Below are 24,179 nucleotides of genomic sequence, written 5' to 3' on the forward strand. Positions count from 1 at the left end.
TACTGCATGGGCTCAGGGACGCTTTGTAAAACTGCTGATGTGCTGTTATTGACACAATGAACACTGCAAACAAGCTTTTCTTTCCTCTTCACCACTCTAAGCATCTATACTTGTTTCAGGTATAAAAGGCACAATAAAAGCTCAGTAAACGCACATTGCCTTTAAAAGGGTCGTGTCAAAACTCACTGGCCTCTCGTTTGACGGCAGTATCAGGGTATATGCGCAGTGCAGACGTTGGTAAAGTTAAGGCACTATAGTAATAACTGATAATAATGAGATGCATGCTGTTATGAACCTTTCTCTTTCAAGCAGTTAGATAAACAAATCATATTTACTTCAGCAAACAGCCTAATTAAAGGCGTCCAATATTGTCTTAAAAAACAAAACAAGAAAAATCTGTCTCATTTATGGCCATATTTCCAAATTTTCCCACTTTCATGAGTTTCCCCTCAGAGGTATCAATAAAGGATTATCTTGTTTTATCTTATTTAGTTTTGATGCATTTTTGTCCAGAGCAGCAAAACGAAAAGGGGAGGAACTCATGATAATGTTTAACTCATCATCAGATGAAGAACAACTGAGCTACAGCCTCCCTGTTTGTCTCTAAAGTGGCTCATTTACCCAAGTTTATTTAATCTGGTATAAGAAATAACAATTAAGCAGGAAATGTGGTATGGATTATTGTACTTCTGTGTCAAGAATGCAGCAGGAAATGTGTACTATTGTACTGCAATACTACATGAAAAGAATAATTTAATGCTCCACCAGTAACCCATAGCCTTGATAGTGGTTTTCTATTACTTGGACAGATCCACCCAGGACATAAAGACAGTAAATATATAAAGAGGCCCCTCTTGATAAATGAACTTTACAGCCTACTGGTTCAGATTGTGTTTCAGAGGTAAACATTGTGCTGATGGGAAATGGCTTTACTATACTGCACTGAAACATAAAACATAAATGAATGAACATTCCACATTGCTAGATTTACTTTTATTTAGTTTATCATTTCCTTTTCAAACCTCTATAAGGACTAAGAACTTAACTGCTAGTGTTCAGTGACTTTATCATATTTCCAAGTATTTTCTGTCATTTCTCTGATCACTGTATTTCAAAATATTCTAATTTAATATAGTTATAGTTACTGTAATGCAGTGATTATTAATTTCAAACCATATCAAAAAGTAACATGCTTGACATGAGTCAGTATAATATTATGAGGAATATTTGACTTTTATGCAAAAGTATCCTGCTGGCTTTTCAGACTGTGTGTCATGTCCGAATAAGAGTGAAGAGTTGATCACTGTCAGTGGGACATTCACAACACCCATATCAGGAATGCCACACCCAGTGCAGTGGTAATGTGTGGTGCAAGCAGGAGACATCATCATCACCCAAGTCCAAACAATGCAGCAGTGTTATTGGTCGACTGTGCCAGTTCACAGATGTCAGACTAGAGGATGAAGAGTTTGTACTGTCTGTGGTGAAATCAAACTGTACTGTGAGTGTGGAGGCTCAGGGGAGAGCCGAGCACAGAGCTACAAGTCTCAGCTGCCACACTCAAGCCTGGAGGCCGACACTGTAGTAACCAACGCTGTGCCTGCTAAGACACATACCAACACACTTACATGCTCAAAGGTGACAGACCACCTCGCCACTGGCACAGATCTGTGTGTGTGTAGCCATGTATTCCTTACTTTGTGAGGACATACATCTATTGAGACGGTCACATTGTGGGGACTCACCTTCCTTATGGGGACAAAATGCACTTTAATGTAAATCATTCAATTTTAGGGTGAAGACTTGGGTTAAGGTTAGGGTAAGATTTGGTTTAAGTTAAGATCAGGGGAAGGGTTAGACAAGTACTGGTTATGGTTAGAGTAAGTCTCCAGGAAATGAATGTAAGTCTATGTAATGTCCCCAAGAGTGATGGAAACACGATTGTGTGTGTGTGTTTATGTGTGTGTTTGTGTGTGTAACCCAGGTTAGAATAAAGAGCGCAAATGCCTGAAGTCACAATTACACCCCAACACCACACACTCTTTTTGTCACACAGACACGCACACACACACACACACACACACACACACACACACACACACACACATTGACTTTTGGGGATATTACACAGACTTTCTCTAACCCTAACTTGCCTAACCCCAACCCCAACCTTGACCACTGACCCAAAAATCTGCTTTTTCCCAAATGGAGACATGACTTTTGTCCCCAGTTGGACAAGCCATCCCCAATTAAATGGTGATTAGTCTGAAATGTGTCCCTGAAAGTAGCCTATGTCAGAAACACACACACACACACACACACACACACACACACACACAAAGACACTCATTAAAATGTAAGCATCACATTTGTGATGCAATTTACTGCTTGACAGCTATCAGCGATATTATGTACAGATGACTCCATGATTAGAGCTTTTCATCTCTTTGTTACTCCCTCAAACACACTAAACAACAAGACAATAAACAAATAGAAAATACAGACTTACCTTTTGTACCATCAGTGAAAGAAAAGGATCAGACATGACAGGAAAACAGCAAATTAATACAGCATGTTAGCTTACAAATTGACTTCCTGATGCTGTTTGTCTCGCACACATACACACTAAACACACCAACACATAATACACGTTTGTGTGCAAGCAATTGCTAACAAAATCACTGCATGGCTGCTAAGAAGTACTAAAATTACTAAGTACTAAAATTATAGCTTCCATCAAATCACCATGTTAAGTATGTTAAGGAAGTTAACACACACAACAAAAACACACAGAACACACCAATGTTTCATGAGGGTTGTAATTAAATGTGTTAGTATGTTATTACCTCCGCGGTTCAGTTTGTTTGTCTGTCAGCAGGATTACAGAAAGACTACTTGCCCAATTTTCAGTGTAGCCTGAAGAGCGTAGCCTAGGCCAAGAAAGAACCTGTCAAATTTTGGAGCAGGTCCGAATCACTCATTATTTTTCACTTTCATTCATGTTGCCAGATATTGTATTTGGGCACATACATCTTAAAATCCAGTCAATGGTAGTTAAGTTCAATAGTGACAAAGCATAGTCATTTGTAAAAATATGATGACTCCACATCACAACACGGATATGAACTGCATAGACTTGCAGTTGTGGAGCATTCAGGGACAGTGGTTTCATGGGAGAACCTGTACAACTGTAACATCACAATTGTAACAAATCTTTTTTGTTACAACCTAAATGTAACAAACCCAAATGTGAAACGTCATCAATCATCGGGGAAAAATGTTCAAACTTGACGCTTCACAAGATCGAGCAATAATATTGACTGTGAAGTTTGTGCTTTTGGACTGAAACACATGTCACTCTGATCCTCTGTCTCTTAATTTCAAGTTAACAGGAGTGTCACTTATCGAGCGTCATCACAGCAAATGCTAAGAAACGAAATAGAAAAGTGTCGGGTCGTCACAGAAGAGTGGACTAATTGGCCTTGGCAGAGGTCTGCGCTCTGCTTCTCGTTAGTAATCAGATCACCCCCTGCTGTATTTAACCAGAGTTTTCTTTTCCTCCGCAGAAAATTACAACAGTCAAGGGAAAATTACCCCCCCACACACACATACACACACACACACACACACACACACACACACACAGCATACATGTATATGTACCAACACCTTCACAGAATGTTAACTTTTACTTTGACCTTCGCTGCAAAAGTATGAAACTAGGCCAGCTTTAAAATCTGACTCAGGAATACCACAGTCTGGAGATTGTGACCCTTTCTCACTCCCTCGCTGAGTGTCCTTGTTAAAGCAAGATGGGGGAAGCAAGTGTAAGAATGTGAATAAGACACACACATGCACACACACAAACACTCATTCACAAATAGAGCAGCCAGTGCATCTGCTGAATTTGAAATCTAAGGCACAAATATTGATTTCAGCAAAGCATTTCAGTGCCGAGCTGTCCATTTCAAGACCTGTACATGGAGACACTGCTGGATAAGTGAGCTGAAAAATGATCCTCATCAGTTAACACATCCAGCAAAGCCATCTCCACTGCAAACCTTCTTCACGTTCTTCTTCTTCTTCCTACCACAGTGAATAAATGAGGCATCCAACCCATGATTGTTTCACTCTTATCTCCACCACAAAGGTTGTAAATTCGACATCTGCTAAGCTAACCTTGCCTGGCATGGGAGCACATCAGTTATGCTGGAGGACCTGGAGAGGAGGCACATTGGCGTTCTGGATGATGAAGACTTACCTCCATATGTCAGCTAGTTTGCTAGCTAGCTAGCTAGCTTAATATTAAATGCCATATTATATCACGTTATGAGCTGCAACGTTTTCATTTGGAATACTATTTTCTCTTGAAGTTTTTCCTCGCCACTGTCGCCAAGTGCTTGCTCATGAGGGAATTGTTGGGTCTCTGTAGATAAAAGAGCTCGGCCTGTACCAGCTGTATTTGGAAAGTGTCCTGAGACAACTTTTGTTGTGATTTGGCACTATACAAACAAAATTGAATTGAAAATTGAATCAATAAATCATTGATGGCATTTAGAGTACCAAAAAAATTTTATTCACTACAATCCTGTTCACGTTCTTAATGTCTTCGGTTCAAGTAACAAAGCCCTGTATCAGCTGTGCTAATTATGACAGCATGACCATAATTGTTCCCTAACCTTAGCTCATGTTTATTACTGCATGACGACGAGGGTGCCCTAACCTTAATGAGGCAGTCATCTGAACCCCAATCAGGATCTTTCCTAAACATAGCGAGTTGTTAAACACATTATTGCAAACATAAACTTTAAAGGGACAAATATGATATTTTGTTGTTTAGTTTGGAGGACCAACTGTAAATACAGCAACTTAAAAAATACAATTAGCGTATGATTCAACCTGATCATGTACAATACAACCCTTAGAACCCTTTGCATTGACCCCTTGCATTGACCACAAGTCCAGCCAGTGACACATATCACACTGGCTGGGCTATATCAGGTGAAAGTTTCTCAGGCTCAGTATAACACTGTTCATGTGGGAAGTAGTCATGACTCTTCTGTTTTTTAGTCATTATTCTGCCATTGAGCAGCCATGGAATACATAACTGTGGTCCGAACTTTCAGCTGGACGGCTAACAGCCTCACAAAACTCGTCTCCCCGGGGATCCCACAGTCTTCCTGGCAAAGTAAAGCAGTTCCTGTATCCCAGGAAGTGATACTAAAGCTCGGCAGACAGAATTTCAGGTCTGGCAAACAGAATGCTGAGTGCCATATGGACACACACACACACACACACACACACACACACACACACACACACACACACACACACACACACAAATACAGCCACACTTAATGATAAAAAAAGTATAAAAAGTGCATTCACTGGAGGAGAGCTGCAGAAACTCTCACCCACTCACTTCTTTTTGAGAAGCCAGGCAGAGAAAGTCAGAGTGGGTTGATATTGGCTGTTTCCATCTAAATGTCAGAGCTCTCACCATGAAAAGTTGCAGTAATAAAAGTGAGAAGACATACAAGTAAGAGGTCATGAACATTTTCATTTGAGCGTGTGTTTGCGTGTGTGTGTGTGTGTGTGTGTGTGTTTATGTGTGTATGTGTGCCACCATGGTGGATTAATATCACTGTGAATGCAAGTAGTTTACAGTCTTGCTGATTACTTAAAATACAATCAACTGAAGATCATTACACAGAGCACTTAAAGTACATTAAATGTCAGCATAATTACATTGTAAAGTATATGATACATAACGTGTGTACGTTAATTACTAGTACTGAAATTAAAGCTCAATCAATATTGGATTTTGGGGCGACTTCCAATACCTTCTTGTAAGAGTCAAAGATATACACTTATTGGCCGATGTTTGCTTTTAACATAACCACAAAACATTAACAATTTGGCAAGGATGCCTCAAATTTTACAGTTTGACAATTAACTTCAAGATCGAAGTCGACACTCACAATGACAAACGGATAAAAGATCATTGTGAACAGTACAGTTTACTGGAAATTAATAAAGAATTAATTAAGAAAATAAACAACAGTGGTTATCAACTTTCTTTATTAACCCAGATTTTCTTCATCAGGCTCTGTGCGCCTTCCCATCAAAAGGGGCGTTTGTTCATCATGGGATTCTTTTTCTGCAAAATGGATCAACTGCCTGCTGCCGCTTCAGTCCAGAGGAACAGTTTACACAAAGTTAATTTAAGCATTTTACCACTAATTCATTCATTTCTAACATGTCAACAACACATTCTTGAGCTCTTAAACTTTGAACCTGATCCTGGATATTTAAACATTATGCTACTGACCCATAATGAAGGATATGTGGAAATCACTTTAGTTTTGGCCAAGTTAAAGTGAAATGCATAATACTGATTCAATATTATGATAAATAATAAGCAATCAGGTCAGGTTGAAAAAGAGCCACTTTTGCGACATTGCAAACTCTGAATTTAGGCTCAGTATACCTTGTTAACACATTAATCTCACTTTGTAGTACACTTCTCTGGCGAATATCCAATATTTACTCTCTTTTAGATCTATTATTAACCTTCACAATCTCCAGTGTGAAAAATGTGGCTCTTCAGCAGCTAAATTCTCTGTTATGTTCACCAGCCAGTTGCTAACTTTGTCTGCTGTTCAGTGCTGTTCAGGCAACATACACTTGGGGGTTTTTTCCTGCTTTTTTTTTTTTTTTTTTGCCAGTGAGCAATGAGAGTGGACCAAAATAATAAAGATGTGAAAAATGAAAACAATGAGATGAAAGACGCTCTAAATGTCCACATTAAATTGGGGGGAATTGCAGAGTCAAATAATTAAACCTGTTCTAACTATGAAAGTTTTGTGTCCATGCAGGACTCTATCACTCACAGTAAAATTGTAAACAGGACAGGAGGAATAATTACTGAGAATAGACTTGAAAAACTCCTTCATTTGGCTTATCTTCCAACATATCCTGGTCACACTGTATCTGATAAGAAGACATCAGCTCATAACATCTGCTTGCACATATTTAGTAGATGAGTCAGGTCTTCTGAAGTTCAAATGAAAAGTTCTAGCTAAACAGTTCCCACAATGGCGCCTGTTAAAATGGCGCCATTCAAAGTGAAGCCATGTCTGCCAGTATTGGCAGGGATGGGCCAGTTTTATCTGTCAGTTCCAGATAAAAGAAGCCCACAGTATTGATCAGCAGCATCCCAGCTCACCTTATTATCCCACTCAAAATCCATGAGAAAGTCACTGGGAACGTGCCAAAGACTGGTGCTTTCAAGGTTAGAATTATACACACACACACACACACACACACACACACACACACACACACACACACACACACACACGCACACGCGCACACACGCACACAAACCAAAGGCAGACAGAGAGAAGAGGGGAGGTTTAAAGAAACGGGCCTTCTTCCATGTGTTCTGCTGGGTGTGTGGCTCATTAAAATGTGATTGAAGCTGCAGCTCAGAGGCTGACTCAGCTGAGTTTAATTAAAGCCGTCACACAATTCTTGTGTCACCCTCCAACATGCATATGCATAAATGTATTCATTTCCACACCCCCACCCATCTCACTCCGTCTCTCTCTCTCTCTCTCCCATCAATTGAAGTGTGACATCCTCATAATCAATCTCCCTTTATTCATCCCGCAGACATGGCTGGCCATTTGGCTTCACTATTCTTCCCATGTCTTTTCCCCCGCCCACTGCTCGATCGCTGGGTCTGCCGTTGTCAACACACACAACCTGCCTGTATCACCAGGACCGTACAGGGATGGCAGGTGTGGGAGGGGGAGAGTGGAGAGAATGAGGGAGCGGAGTTATTAAGTGGGAAGGTTTCCAGTCATCAGATAACGCGACCTGCGTCACAGCTATCACTGAAGACAAACCTCAAAACTAAAGAACAAAGAGCGGTTCGTCTTCTCAGTCTAACACCTCAGTCCAGGCACTGCTCTAACACACACACACACACACACACACACACACACACACACACACACACTGAGGCTGGTGAACTCATGCAAGCCTAATGAGACGAGATCACTCAGGTGAATTCTGTCTCTATGGATTTTGATGTGTAAGATGATTAACGTTAAAGATGTAAAGCGAAAATGGACATTTTAACACAGCAGGAATAGGTCTGCTGTGACATAACAATAACACTGTTATACATGTTTGATTTTGTCATTCTTCTGTAGCTGCAACTCCCTTGTGCAAACACAGTGGTGTTAGTGAAATTAGACTTTTTTTTTTTTGCCTCACAGTGACTAAAGACTGCTCTCAGTTTGACATCTTTCTGCTGAGGCGTTACCTGTGAACATAACGTGAATATGTGCTGTTAATTCAATTTTGTTTTGGAAGACTGTGCATGAAGATTGAGCTGGCAAGTCTGCGGGGATAAATCAGCATTTTGTTTTATTAATCGAATAAAACAAATTACTGTGTGGAAAGTACGGAATCAAGTATTTATACCCTTAATAAAGCACTGAAAGATTGGATGGTGAATCCTCTAGATGAAAGACAAACCTTTTCGTGGAGTTTTTAATCAGCACACACCAAAAATTGTGTGTGTGTGTGTGTGTGTGTGTGTGTGTGTGTGTGTGTGTGTGTGTGTGTGTCTTTGGGAGTGTTGTTTGCTCTCATAACATTACTGGGTGTCTTTTACACACTTAAATTCAAATGACATGCCAGCACCCTCCATGCACCTTGCTAGCACAGAGTCCCATGATGACCCATTAAAAACTCAAACACATACAGCACATTACAGGGTGCAACTTGTTTGTGTACTTACGAAGAGTTGTGAAATTGCTTCTCTTATGACTGTAATTACCGTATTCATAGACCAATCAGCAGCCCAGCGTTGAATTACTTTACTTCAAGTCTTTATGACTTAATGACCATATCGTTTGCGGTGCATTAACATGAAAAAAATCTTGTTTTGCGATAGTAAACCGGCACAATTGTGGTGTAGATTTAATGGTTTCACAGGGAAGGGACTGTGAAGTCAACATCCTGGTCTGGATCTGTCTGATCTGACCAGAAGAAAAACTAACCCTAACCCTTCTGTAGCAGAATGTATTTTTGTCTAATTAATACCTCTGATTTTTCATTTTGAAAGCGATATCAGCCTTTGCTGAATGGTGCTTCACGTGCAAACAGTGGCACAAATCCTCGTGGCAGCATCTGAAAAGACTGCTGTATAATTATGTAATTCAATCTTTTATTAAACCCTTTACTGTCGAGTTTATGAGTTTGCATGCCATTTACCTGCAAACAAATTGCTTTCATTTTGTTGGATTGTGACTAATACTTTATCAGATTCCACATCCACAAGATCTGTGTATGTTTGCTTTGCAGATTGTGTTAAAAAAGCCTGAAGCAAAATGGAAAGTTAGAGATACAGGCTGAGCATTAATGCGGGATGGTGAAGTAGCTGAGGCTGGTGACTTACAGTTGGTGTGTTTAAGTATTCAGTATTAATGATAAAAAACTGCAAATTAATGGCAAAACAAAACAAAACAAAACAAAAAGCTTGACTGCTGGTATTAATTGCGGAATAAAGTTGATTTATTTGTACTGCTTTGTACATCATTTATCAAGGATGGTATGCTGTATCACACTTCATACTCACATAGACGCCGGACGTTCCTCCACAGCACTGTCAGCACTGGAGAAAGCCCAGGATGCAGTGATGAGGCCCTTGCAAAACAGTATTTTGTATTTGCACATGGCGAGGCAAGCGCTGCCATTAAATTGGCTATATCCTTCAAAAGAAATGATACACTGAACAGCTGCTAGCTTGTGGATAGCGATTTTGAAAACAGTAATAGTCAGGTAGTGGAAGCACCTGCCATTGGCCACCTGAAATATTTGGCCAATGAGTCAGACTACTTCATACTCTGTTCCATTTTGTGCAGCCAGGTGCGCAGTCCTCTGTAACTGCATTTACACCAGAAAGACGATTGAAAATTAAAAATCATCAAATGACTTTTAAATTAGAGTTTCTCCTTCAAACCTGTATCTACGTGTTCAAAAATTAAAAACGTTGAAATAGGATACAGGGGATAAAAACACCATCTGGCTTAAATGTGGTTACTCGTGTCTCTCTGGGTTTGAAAGTCAGCCTGAAACAGGACATCCAGCCAGCTGTTACTCTGACAACGGTACGGCAGCTGACTGGAGCGTCGTTGTGCACTGCCAGCAGAAATGGCCGTGAAGCTGGCGGTGATGGGCTAAAACCACCTCCACCAGAATCTCCCAGATCAGTGCAGTCCATCTGAGGAGTTAAAGTTGAACACAGTGTCCAGTTCTGTTTTTATCCACTTAACTTTTCATTTCTGACCCTCAGCACAGGGCAGAAATTACTCCCTCACCCCACTCTGACAGCAGAAACACACCAACACAGAGACCGGCAATCAACTGGATTCTTCTCTTTAAAGAGTGGACAAAAACAACACGGTGCTGAAATGTGATACCTGGATTACAGCTGGAGGACTCTGCACAGTTTTATGTAAATCAGATCATTTTTATCGCATTTTACTTTTTGCCATGCTGTGAAGCAGTGGATGGCAAAGTAGGTCAGTTGTTCAGTATTAACTTTCCCCTCTAGCGTCGTCATCAGGTCACAATTTGTCCAATACTTTGGATTATGACCAAACATTTGCAAATCAATGACATTCCCATCAGCTATGGCTCCTGTTTAGTGCTTATTAGCTAATGTTAGCATGCTGACATGACATGTTAGCATTTAGCTCAAAGCATTGCTGAGCCTAACCAGGAGATTCCACCAAGCACGGCTGTGTCACGTTCCGGCTGCGATGCAGGTTTGTTCTGTCCTCTGCATGGTTTTCGTACCCCACCGGACGCATTGGCTTGCTCATTATTCCCTGATGTCCGTGTTAGCAGGCTTTGTAGTTCAATGTTTCCTCTTTTTTTTTTGTTTTTTAAACTGTTTTAATTGTGTTTTGGTTGAAATACCATTGGTAGTGTGCAAGGGGTGTTATGTTTTGAAATTCGAGCCTGCGTGGGCGCGAGCAGCTAGAACCCAGTGCAGCCATGACTGATGATATCTGAGGGTCAGTCCAGCCTCACAGAGCTGCTACTGTAGCATTGCTGATGGTAGATACAAGCAAGACATAATGGGGAGACAGAGAGACAAAGGGATGACATGCAACAGCTGGAATCGAACCACGGTTATTCTACTAATAGAATATGAATATAGATATATAGACCTGTAGACCAAGAGAAGCCCGAACACAAACAGCTCTTCATAGAAGAGGCAGACGTCACCTGGTACAGTGGCTTCAGTTTCACTTCATTTCCAGTAAGTCCTCAGAGAGAAATGAACACTTTCTAACTACATTACCCAGAGGGCTATTGGTTTAACTGTCCCCACACACATACAGAGAGTCCATGACTTTACATGCAGTATTCATTCAACCCCTCGGGGCTCTGCTGCTTGTTGCCATTACCTCCAATTCCCAAGAGTTGATCTGTCATAAGCAAGAGTGCAGCAGGGAGTTACTTAGCTGCAGAGAACTACAAAATGATGCAGTAAGGAATATGGAAAGGCACTAAAAGCTACAAGGAACTGATCTGCCAGATCTTTGTGTCAATCTCTCCCTCCCCTCCCGTTCTTTTCTCTCTCCCTCTCTCTCCCCCCATCTCGCTCCCAAGAGCATCACATGAGTTGCAGTAGCAGAAACCTCCTGAATTATTGAAGCAGACAAGACATCTCTCAAACCCGCACACACACTCATACACACAAACAGTAACTGTATCTCTGGCCTCAGGGGGAAAATGAGATAATGACCAATTCAATCTGACATGGTTTTAGAGACCATAAACATCAGAGTGAGAGAAGGAGAGGGAGGGAGGGAGGGGAGAGATGCTGACACTGATCGAAAGGAGGACTGGGGAGGTGTGAAAAGGAGAAACAGACTGCCCATGATTTATTTCACACAGTGACACTCAGAGTCGGGAGGGCTACTTTCAAATGTGATATGAGCAAGAGTGCCTGCTTGTAAATAAAATCTGCTGTATTTCATAATTGATTAGACTTCCCCTGAAACACAATACCAAGCCAAACAATTTATTCAAAAGAGCGATGTGTAATCTGAATGCTGTTTGTATGATCATCTGCATCAGCTATCACGATGGGCAAAGCAATGATTGTGTCCATCATCTCAATAACAGCGGCTGTGATTACAGGGAATAGCAGAGGCAGATGCTATTATCAATCAAATCATGAAGCTGCTTTATAAATCACAAGATAATGCTCATTACATGATGGTGAAAAGTGGAAAATGCTGGTCCAGTGTGGCAGCAACATATTGTGAGATACAAAAGATGATTATTATGATGGAAAAACAAAATGAAAAAAACAAACACTATCAATTTCTAACAACATCTGCTCCATGTTCACATGCCCACTGATGCAACCGGACCTATTATTTATTAAAATTCAACCAAGAGTGTAAAATTGAGTATGTAGCCATGACTGGCAATGTCTGTCTATCTGTCTGTCCATTGGTCGGTCTGTCCACCACTTTGGTCCAGACTGAAATATTTCGACTTCTATTGAAACCTAGAGGATAAATTTGGTGATCCCCTGACTTTTCACTGAGTGCCACCAGCAGGTTGATATTTGTTTTTTTAATTGAAATATCACTAAATCTATTAGATAAGTTGCCATGAGATTTGATAAAAACATTCATGGTCCCCAGACAATGAACTGTAATCGTTTTGATAATGGCATTCCCATAAGCCTCAGCCATGTTTAGTGCTAAATGGCAAATGTTAGGATGCTAACTCATTAAACTAAGTTTGTTAACATTACACCTGCTAAACATCAGCATGTTAGCATTTTGACTGAGAGCATGCTGATGATTTAGCTGAAAGCCCGAAAAAATGAGAACCATGGAAAGAGACACCAAACCAATGCACGAGAAGATGTGATAGAGATAAAGAATACAGACTGATGAAGAAGAGTCTCCTGTAATGTGCTTCTAAGTCCAAGCAGCAATACACAACTCATCCCTTTCTGCAGTCAAAAATCATGTCAAATCATCTACATCCCTGATAAAAAGGACATTCTAATTACAGAGCTGATCTTTATTTCTGTATAAAAATGTCCATTTTTAATTGAGATGTGTTTTGGGTTATATTCCAGGGTCGTCTTGCAAATGAAAAGATTTAAAGGAAGATGAATCAAAGAGCAGAGAGCAAGCATGAACCAAAGAACCTCATACTCCCAACACAACAATACCATCACTGTGCCAACAGCGACTTCCTATTTGGCAGAGTAACAAGCAAGCAAATAAGGCTGCTATGGATCATCTCCACTCCTAGATTCAACTTATGAAACAGATTACAAAGACACAAATCAAACACTGGCACGTGGAGAGAAGAAGAGGGAGCCAAACCCTGAGGAAGAAACATCTGATAATACATCAGAAACAGTGGGGGTGACAACTTCACTGCTAACAACGGAAACCAGAAACACTCACACAAACACATACAAACTACTCTGACGTCCATATTTTTACTCTGATATGCAGACATTATGATCAAAACAAGCTGCGAATGTTTTATGCATGAAACTATACACAACTTTATTCATATGCAGGTTTTCACACACACACACACACACACACACACACAAACACACACACACACACACACAGAGAGAGAGAGAGAGATACCCTCCCCTTCAATCAAAACCAGCTGTGAAAATCCTACAATATTATAGACATATGTTGACAAAAAGCTGGCTGTCTGTCATTAGTATAATGTTCATTTTCTGATGACAGCAGACACCCATGAAAATGAAATATGGTGCAAACAGAGTGAGGACAGCTTGAAGCCAAATGGATCACTACTGCGTGCAGCGTAATGGCATATCAACAGTGGAAATTAAATTTACAATGAATTTGCGTTCATGCTGAAATGATTAGCTAAATAATCAACAATTTTCATCACTAAATGGAAACGCCACGTTCCACAGTTTCACATCATTGTAAACTGAATTTGACCTGAAACTTTTTGGTGTGAGACTGTCACAGTATTTTGGACATTTTCGAGTCCAAATGATTTTTAAAACAATCGCAGCCCCATTATACTTATACTGAATATAGTGTGCATTGATATCAAATCCATAACAAAAAATCTCAACAGAACAAAGAATATTGTCGGTATTATTGTCACGCTGTAGTTTAGCATGTTAGCAGGGTAAATGCTCATGCTAATCAGCACTAAACACCTAGCATAGCTGAGGCTGATGGGAGTGTCTTCTTTGGTCATAAATCAAAGCATTGAACAAAATACACCCACAGAAGGTGATAAAGCTATAACGTAAATATGACTCAGTATGTAAAGGTGATCCAGAGCAATCCCTCTGATAAGAAAAGAGATGAGAATAAGATTAAGATAAGACTAGGATAATGAAAGAGTTTTGTCATTTGGCACATGTGTAAAAAAATATCTGCTTTCTAACAGAATATTGCTCAAAATAAGAACTAGTGGTAGACTAGATCAGCTTTTTCTCCAACGGTCCGAGGGTGGTTTCTCTGTCTTGGTAAATCTTTAGACAAAAGCAGCAAATCAGACAGAATCTTTTCAAAAGAATCAACAGCTTAGCAGGAGAGCTTCATATCAGCGCCAGATAGACTGACAGAAAGACAGCCCCCACAGAGAGAGAGAGAGAGAGACAGAGAGAGAGAGAGAGAGAGAGAGAGAGAGAGAGAGAGACAGAGAGAGAGAGAGAGAGAGAGAGAGAGACAGAGAGAGAGAGAGACAGAGAGAGAGAGAGAGAGAGAGAGAGAGGTGTGGAGGGGCTGCCATGACAAAGCTGACTGAAGTACACACACACACACACACACGTTGTATTGATTATAGATTCAACATTTCTCCCGTCCTTCCATCCTCCGTCTGTCCGTCTGTTCTGCCCACATTGTTGATGGGCCTCACATTAAAGCTCTTCCTCTTCCTTTCGTCTGTTACCATCTCTCTTTTTCCCCCATTTCTCCTTCTTATCATGAGCCAGAATTACACTGGCAATCCTTTAGCTCTCCTGCTTTGTCTTTCTCTCTCTGATCTACCCTCCAAAACACACACACACACACAAACACACACACACACACACACACACACACACACACACACACACACGCACACTGAAAACCTATTTATCCTGGTCATAGGGGACAGTGACCTTTGTCTAGCCTGTGACCGAATTGTCCTCCAGTGTGTTTGTGTGTGTGTGTGTGTGTGCCTGCATATGTGTGTTTGTGTGTGTCTTCCTGTCTTTTCACACTCTTATTGATTATATCAAGCTCCAATCAGGGTTACCAGGCCCTTTAAATTTACTGATCGATCTGTACAAGAGCCTCAGGGTGCATGGGAAGCTCCGTGTGTGTGTTTGCGTGTGTGTTGGCATTCATGCACAAGCACAAACAGCGCTTATGGAGATACATGAAAATTTTCCACCAATCAGTTTAAAAAGGTAAGACACGACAGAAAAGAAAATGCACTTGCAGCTGGAGCTGTGCAATACTTGTCCCTCTCCACTCACACAACCACAACCCTTCAGCGCAGAGATTAAAATCAGCATTTCCTCATTTGAAATCAATAGCTCGGAGGAAGAAATATACACGCAGGAGGAGAGCGTGGAAAAAGAAAAGAGATGAAAGGAGCAGAAAGTGTGAGAGAGAGGAGGTTTATTTTGAAGGGCACTTTTTCATCAGGAATTAGTCGAGTATAAAACGAGAGAGGGAAGAGCCGGGAGAGACGGGTGGTGATAAACAGTGTGAAGAGCAGGTACAGAGGCAGCTTAGGAGGAGAAAGAGAAATGGAGGACAGAGCAGGGGAGCGATAAGAAAGACTGACAGGTGTTCAGCCAAGTCTTCGCTTAATTGACGGAAATACTGTATGTCTGCTGGGGAGTATGCACTCAGAGAGTTGATGTGTATAGGTGAAGAGAAAGTGAAGGTGACTCCAGGGTTCGTCTTGTCTAAGCTGCTTCTCTGAACCGCGCCCTGCCCCTCCCCCTCAGCTGGACAACCCACCAATCAGGATACACACCAGGGAGCAAACACAGATGTAACAAAAGACGACCATTTCAGTTGGATGCAGTGAGAAGCTCCCAGGTGGGAACGTGTTCCCGGTGAGGCAGAACGGGGCTGAAAAAGAATGTGAAAGCTCAGCAAAACCCTTTCCTCCATAAACGCAAACGGTGATAACATGTAATCGGAGCCACCACGCTGACCCGCTTTGACACGAAAATAAGAGTCACTGCATCCTTTGTAGAAAAAAAAAACACATGATCAGTCAAAAAAATTGCTGCACACACATGCACAGCAGTCCTTTTGTTTTGATAAAGAGCGACAGCTGGGTTCTGTGACTGGCAGCCTTGGAGAGACTGTCATCTTGGTAGAGAGAATACTAATGATAAAAGATGACAACATTAATTCTCACCATGAGAGTGAGCTGCAATGGGTCGCACACTCACAGTCACAGCCACATAAAGACACACGCAGTGGTTTGTAACATGCCAAGATTTTCAACCTGCCACCAGGTCCACCAGCTAATAAATGCACAGTCTGGAGACGGCAAGCATGTACACAAATACATGAGGGAAAATATGCCACATGCATCCGATGTCCCTCACAAATACGATTTAGTGCGTTTCTGTAAACCTGACAACATGCAAACAGGGTGGAAGACAGGATTTCACTAGGGACAGAGAGAAAAGGAAGGGAAGGAGGACGGGGACAAGGAAAGCCTCTTTTAGGAGAAACAAACAACAGGCTCAGGAGAGTGAAAACAACTTTTCTTCCCCTTGAGGATAAAAGTTGAGGCTGTCTGAATGGCGATGACAGCTTTTCTGTCACTGTTTGCAGACAGAGACTCTGACAGGAGACACAGGAGGAGAGGAGAGGAGAGGAGTCAAAATGAGATGATAGGAGACCAAGGGAGACAAGATTATACAACACAAGACAAACTGAGACATCAGCTGGATATTATTTGATAACTTTAGATGCATATACCGATATGATAACAAGTTCAGTCCTAATATGAAAACGTTACATTTCTACAAAATCCTTTTTGGCAAAATTAAGATTTACTGAATCAGTCCATGAATCTGATGAGGCATTCAATGTCAACTTTCCGTGCTTTCAGGACAACAGACACATGTGCTCAGCCCAAGACCAGACGAGATGAGTCGAGTAAGTGCGTGAATCAGGGTCTACGTATCCGGTCATTATGATCAGTTTTCTACACATTTTCTCAACATGGATCAATCTAATGCTGAAATTACGCAGTCTCTCCAACACTAACACTTATGGTACCTTCACCTCAGTACAAACCATCCAATAATTTCCTTGCACAACATAAATCCACCAATAATAGACTCGCTCAGGCCAGAATAGGAGAACTGGCTTTAACCAGCCAGCTCAGCAATCCACAGACCATAATGTGTATTAGCAGATTTCACCACTGTATAAAAAGCAATTACACCAGGAGCTTTTCATACTGTTATTATCCATTGTTAAATAATATATCAATCTTATGACTTTGCCTTCCAATAAACTCTACACTGTTTAAAATAGTTTTGCTCAAAATTACCATGAAGCATTTCCTCTTTTTGCTGCAGAAACCACATTTGACTGAGGTGGTTTGCACACCTAAGGTGAACGAGGTGAAGTAATTAGACGTGTCGTTTAGGGATCGTGGAGGACTATAATTATCAGCTGAAATAGTGTCTATGACTCAAAGAGCACTTCCTCAGATTCACTCAACTTACAAATATATCGACTGTAACTCTGTCTGAGGAGCGCTAGAGCAAACAAACGTCTGCCACCTAAGGAACTAATGCATTGGCTGCACCATAAAGAGGCAGTGTGGAGTCACTGTTGCACATACAAACAGATTTGGATTGGGTAGTCCACCATGGTTCCACATGGACCCCTCATTTTCTCTTTTGTCCTGACCAGAATACTTTGATGTAGCCAACGACACCAGACAGTTGCAGGCTTACACAAAAGTTGACCCTGCCTGAAACAGAAACAAAGTCGAGCTCGGTGCTGCATACAAATGTGTGTATATTCAATGCAGCTATACTTTATTTGCATAAAAGCTCATGAAAATTAATGTGGTGACTGTAACCTAAGGAAAAAGGAAATAGTGTTGGTATAAATTAGAACAAATGATTTGACAAAAGAGCAACAAAGGTGATTAAGCAAATTTAAGGATTAAGAAACTATTTAATTGCTCAAAAACATTTTGATATCCTACAACAAGCTAAGCAAGCTCCAAACCATCCATATAGCACACTAAAAACAGGCACTGCAGCAGAAAAATAATACCATGCTTCAGACCAGATCCAGACAGTTAGACAATGGTGGCGGGTGTGTGAAGAATTATTTTCAGCCTGCAAGCATGTTCACAAACTTCAGTCTGAAGCCAATGCAGTGCATCATTTATCCCACAAATGTGTCCTTTTGTTTCTAAAAACATCTGAAATTCATGTCTGCATCAAGTATACAAGCAAGTAACAAAGACGTCAGCTTTGTTTTGATTGAAGAAAATGTGTCTTTGAAGTGACACAATGTGATGGAAACCAGGGACATTTTTTTCACGGCATATCCACCCTCATTAGAAACGGACTAGAATAAAACGGCCTCTATCCACATTGCACTTATCTTAACACATTACAGTCCTGTTATTATGAGTGTCACTAGACAAAATAGTGAATCAAATCCATCCGTCCATCATCTACGACCGCTTATCCTTTGGAGGGTGGTGGGGGGGCTGCAGCCGATCCCACCTGACACTGAGCACCCAGAGGAAACCCATGCAACACAGGGAGAACATGCAAACTCCACACAGAGAGGCGCCAGCCGGCCGGCGGGTTCTGGCCCAGTACATCCTTGCTGTGAGATGACAGTGCTAACCACTGTGCCGCCCATAAATCAAATCCTATTTTCCTTATGTTTTCAAGATAAGCCACCTGAACTTTGACTGTTAAACTATTACACCAGCTCCCCTGCCAACAAATGGACGCTCATGCATTATGCAGGAGGGAGCAAGTGGCTCATCAGGGATGCAGAGTGAAACATGGCAGGCAGAGGAGAACAGCAGAGAGGAAGAGTCATGGGTGAGGGCTGAGGAAGAGGGAGGGGGAGATAGTGAGGGCTATGGCTGAGGAAGCACAGGGTCATTCACCGCTCCAGAGACAGAAGAAGAAAATGAGGGAAAGAGAGAAGTATGGAGGAAAAATGTGGAGGTCATGTCTCAATGAGAGCTGAGAGGAGGGGGGTGAGACTGACTGAGTGACAGATAACGATCCCTCATGTCTCGCTGTCCTTTTTTCATCCGTCGAGTCCTGACACTGATTTCCAGGTGAAGCTCATCTCCATTTACGATGAAACTGTGTTGATTTGATGTCATAATCGCCCACCAGATTTTAATCCTTTATTATCCTTCACATCCTGTGCATGGGAAGCACAGCAGCTGTTGTAGCGCTGCCACTTCAAAACCTAAAAAGACAAGGGGGAGGAGATTGGAGAAAAAAAAAAGGGCAAAACACGCAGATTCTGCAAAGGGAGCTTGAGCTAAATATTGTGCTGTAGCTCGCCCGCGTATCCTGTGCCATTTGAAGTCTTACGCTCATTCGCTGGTCTGTAAACGTGGGTTGTTGCATCATTCCCATTTTGATCCCACATTTCCAGAACTCTGAGGCAGCCTGATTTTGGTCTGCAAAGCCCTAAATAACCAGCACTGTGACCGCTTGACTGACAACCTGTGATTTCACCACAAATTTCTCACAACTTTCACGTGGGACAGCCAGAAATCACAGAGTAAAAGGGGCCATTGAACACATCACGATCACAACTACAGTACCTTCAGATCAGGCCTTCCCCAATCATCAGATGTAGACAGTGGCAAGAATGGTTGTTTTGCAGTTTGAGATTCATACAGAACCACATTTTCCTAATCTAAGGTCTTGCTGTCTGTGGTATTCAAGGTTTGGTACCAGAGAGGGGAGGAGTGCAATGACTGAGAAAGAATGGAGGAGGAAAGAGGACAGAAAACAAAAGACAGCCATTGTTGCAGGAGACAAATTACGACCAGCAGGTTTCCCTCCGTGGAAGGGCAGACAATGCACACACACAAACACGTACACATACAAACACAACTGCAGCTTGTGCGTTTGGTTGGTAGCATTGCTTGAAATATTAAACATAAATGTCACAGCCTTTCCCCGTGTCCACTGCTCCTCATCTCCCCTCCTCTCCCTCGCTCCTCTCCTCTCTGCTCCTGTCCTCCGCCCCCCACACTGACAGTTTCCTGTTAATGAGTTTCATTCGCACAGACCACAGCGAGAAATAAACAGTGTGCTGCACGCTCAAACACAAACACACACACACACACACACACACACTGCAGGTAGTAGAGCCCTGGCTGAGCGTATACAGACATGACTAATACTTGCTCACATCACCGCTCCAGTACTGCTTGGGGAAGGCCAGCTCTAATAAGGCCAAAGTTAGCCCACTGTCTTCTGAAATCATAGCGTTAAGAGTGCAGGATCCTGAAGGAAAGGCAGCGGTTACATTACTGCCGCAATCAGCCTGATGACGGCTGGTTCAACTGGAGAGTTAGTTCAGCATTGTGGTCATTCTCTAGTTGAGGCAGGACTCAGGGCTTGGACTGAAAAATGAGATTTGAAGCTTTCAGGAATAAATACCACTGATAAACATTTCCAAGTATCAAGAGATCTGGAGGGGTATCCTAACCTATTTAGGCGTCACCAGGTGGGGGTCAGGCACTCTCCAAGAATGAAAGCACGCTTTGGAAATGTATGTTCACGATGAAAACATACAGACTCCCAATGCCACCACAGCACAAGCTGAAGTCATTATCATGTTCGTGACATGTTGGATTCAATGTAAAAACAGCCTGCCCCTTTCATTTCCTCTTAAGTAGCAGGAAGGTTGTTAATAGCAGACTGTCTGACAGCATCATTCTCATCCAGCTCTTCACTGAAGCTATATAATGTCTTTATAACTGCACCTTTCCTTCAAATGGAATTACTTTCGATGTCCTGGGCATCATTTTAGACACGATATGTTTGTCACCTGCAAAAACGGATGCCTCCACAGGAAAATAACATTCTTCGTTTGAACAACGTGGCTGCACAGCTACTGGCTGGTTCTGCACCTCAGTTCTGATTTCACAATAATTAGAGCGACGTGTCGGTGTCACCGCAGTTAGCACTCGAGAAGTGCTTGGACTTCAAAGTGACTTTCAGTCTCTTTTTATGAAGCACCTACTGTACTCACCAGGTCCTTCGAAACCCAGGTTTCAAACCATGACTCAAATCTGAGCCAATCACGGTGGTGAGCACACTGAGTCAGCTGGCATACAGTCAAGAGCTAACATGGCTACTTCTGAAAAACAATACGCCTGATATCCCTGAAGAAGCCAGCCTTGATGTGTCTCTGTAATGAATTTAGAGGGATGTACATCTGAACTACACACAGATCTGAACTAGCTCCCCTGTGGACTGTATAATCAAAACGTTTTTTCAGAGAAAACATAAAATGTCCTGTGAGGTAAATAGCAAAGGCAGACAGCTGAATGTTATGAAAAACCACTGGACTGATATGTAGCTGCCACTCACTTCTTCTGATTCTGACTGAGACAGACGATAAATTATCAATCAGAAAAGACCAACATGCCCAACATTGACAACTGAAAACAGCCAATCCTTCAGCTGGATGTTTAATAAGCCGTAAAGGTTTTTTTTTTCTCCATCAGGTGTGGAAGTGGAATGTTCCCTGTCCATGAGTCTGCTTCTCTTTCAACCAGGGTTTGAACCTGCTGAGTCTCTACAAGGTGGATTATGCCTGCTGGCAAGAGCTCAAGTACTCACTGGGTGTATCAAGGGCGTAGGGCTCTCTCTCTCTCTCTCTCTCTCTCTCTCACACACACACACACACACACACACACACACACACACACACAGCCATGTCAGAGGACATTACATTGACTTTCATTCATTTCCCTGACACTTACCCTACCCCTAACTATGAGCACTACTTATCTAACCCTAAACCTTACTCAAAGCTTAACCTAAACCGAACCTTAACCCAAGTTTCAGTCTAAAATTTTATGGGGACTTGCGTTTTATCCCCACAATGTGAGCAATACACACACACACACACACACACACACACACACACACACACACACACACACACACACACAGAGTAGATGCTGGGTCTTTCGGACCAACTCACATCTCTGAATCTGTTCCAGGATCTGTCCTTGTTGTACTGAGCCACGGTGCTCAGCCATTTGTCGTTACTGTTACCGGAGACCGCAGTTTCTCTGCTCAGCAAGAGAGCCACGACAGGTAGCAGAAAGAAGAACATCTTCTGAAAGCAAAGACAGGGAGAAACAAACCAACAAAACGGGGGGTGTGTGTGAGACGGAGTGACAAAACAGATGCAGAGGAGAGGAGGATGCAGCAAAGTGTTTGAAGAGCAGAGGGAAGTGAGCTTGAGCACTTCACAGAACACACAAGTCTCGTATTGTGACGCATAATGGGTCAGAATGTCACAGCGGAACATTAAAAGCTTCCAGACGGAGCGCAGTTCAAGCCTGCTCGGGGCGCGGAGTGCTCGTTTTTATCAAATTGCTGATCCTTCCTCTAATCGGATTAGAAACATTGGAGAGTTGTCACCGCGGCAGATGGGGCACCGCGAAACGATTAGCTCGCGAGCTTCCCCTCCGCCAATTTCAAAAGCAATTAACGGCGTCAACACAACCGCCGCCCCCACGGAGCTTTGTCTTGGCTTTCATCTGCTTTCTCCTCCGTCTCCTCCATCCTCAGCAGCATCACCAAAGTCGACAAACGGGCAACTACACACTTTCATATTCCAGTTTATATTTCTTTGATAAAAGCCCCACGAGGCTTCGCTGCTTCACTTACCTGGGAGAGTTTGTTGGTGTCCAATTCCGATTCCCCGGGGAAAATAAGTCCACAGCCCCGGGCACTCCGGTGGCACCCGACTGCTTGTAGGGTTGACGGCAAAAGGGAGCTGCGAGGACGCGCGGACCGGGAGCTTTCTCCTCCTCCTCCTCCTCCTCCTCCTCCTCCAGACACCGCCTCCTCCCTCTCTCTCTCTCTCTCTCTCTCTCTCTCTCTCTCTCTCTCTCTCTCTCACCGTGTCATTGGTTTTCAGCGGGGGGATTTTTTTTTTTTTTTTTCCCATGTTCGCAACAGAGCGAATGCAGGATTTGGGAGCCGTGTCAAAGCTGTTCTGGGTGTATGAAACACAAATTTCATGTTAGTCACGCGCCTCTGTTGTGGAATGCAAGCTCGTGTCCACCATAATAAACACAATTAAGACGCGCGGGCCATGAAATCTGCGCTGTGGTGGCGCCTGAAACGTCTCCAGGGCGGACGGGCTGAGGGCAGCGCTCTTTAGCACCATGGACAGAGGCGAGCCACATGACACGCAGGGGTTTGGGGGTGCTCTTATCTAACGATATGTTTAAATATTTAATTTGTGACTCTCCGCTTTGGCTCTCTGGCTTTTGTTCTGTTTGGCAGCACTCTTTCTCTCTGTTTGCATAGAGTGTGACTGACGTGTGTGCAGCTCAGCCAGGAGCTTGTGGATGCTGTTCACTTCAGCCTTGGTGTCTATGGGCTGAGTAGTGGCAACACTCGTTTCTATGTGGCTCGGTTTGAGTCTGCTTTATGGACTTGTTTTGGCACAGAGGAAGCCAGGACTATGGCGCAGTTCCTTATGTCCCCCAGTCTCACACAGGGTCTCTTCTCCAACTATTCTGGCTGATTGTACTGCTTGCATCTTTGGAAAGGGTGAATTTAGTTGGTTTAGAAACTAAGGTCAGAAGAAAGGCTTCAGCTTCCTTTTGCGATTCTGTGTTCATCTTGACCTGCAACAACCCCGATTACAACAAAGTTGGGATGCTGTGTAAAACAAGTGAAACAGAATTTGGTCAGCTTTTACTCATCCTTTTCGACATATACTCAAGTGAAACCAGTACAAAAACAATATAATGTTTGACTTCATCAGCTCAAAAACACCTTGAAACATTCCACAGGTAAACAGGATCATTGG

At 42.4% G+C, this 24,179-nt stretch overlaps 1 protein-coding gene across 6 annotated transcripts in view; it reads right to left on the reverse strand.

The window, feature by feature from the left end:
* spock1 (SPARC (osteonectin), cwcv and kazal like domains proteoglycan 1) overlaps positions 1-23,210 on the reverse strand; it is a 103,151-nt gene extending 79,941 nt beyond the window's left edge. For 2 of the 6 annotated variants that reach the window (XM_076738806.1, XM_076738804.1), the window contains exons 1-2: positions 23,024-23,148; positions 22,329-22,466 (exon numbers count right to left, since the gene is read on the reverse strand). In XM_076738806.1, the coding sequence (XP_076594921.1) occupies positions 22,329-22,463 (135 nt within the window). In that variant the 5' untranslated portion in view covers positions 22,464-22,466; positions 23,024-23,148. Of the gene's footprint in view, positions 1-22,320; positions 22,467-23,023 lie in introns of all 6 variants that reach the window. The other 4 variants (XM_076738807.1, XM_076738805.1, XM_076738809.1 and 1 more) reach the window with 4 other exon arrangements.
* Between the last annotated feature and the right edge of the window lie 969 nt (positions 23,211-24,179).

Source organism: Chaetodon auriga, chromosome 9 (genome assembly GCF_051107435.1).
Source record: "Chaetodon auriga isolate fChaAug3 chromosome 9, fChaAug3.hap1, whole genome shotgun sequence".
NCBI classification, from domain to species: domain Eukaryota; kingdom Metazoa; phylum Chordata; class Actinopteri; order Chaetodontiformes; family Chaetodontidae; genus Chaetodon; species Chaetodon auriga.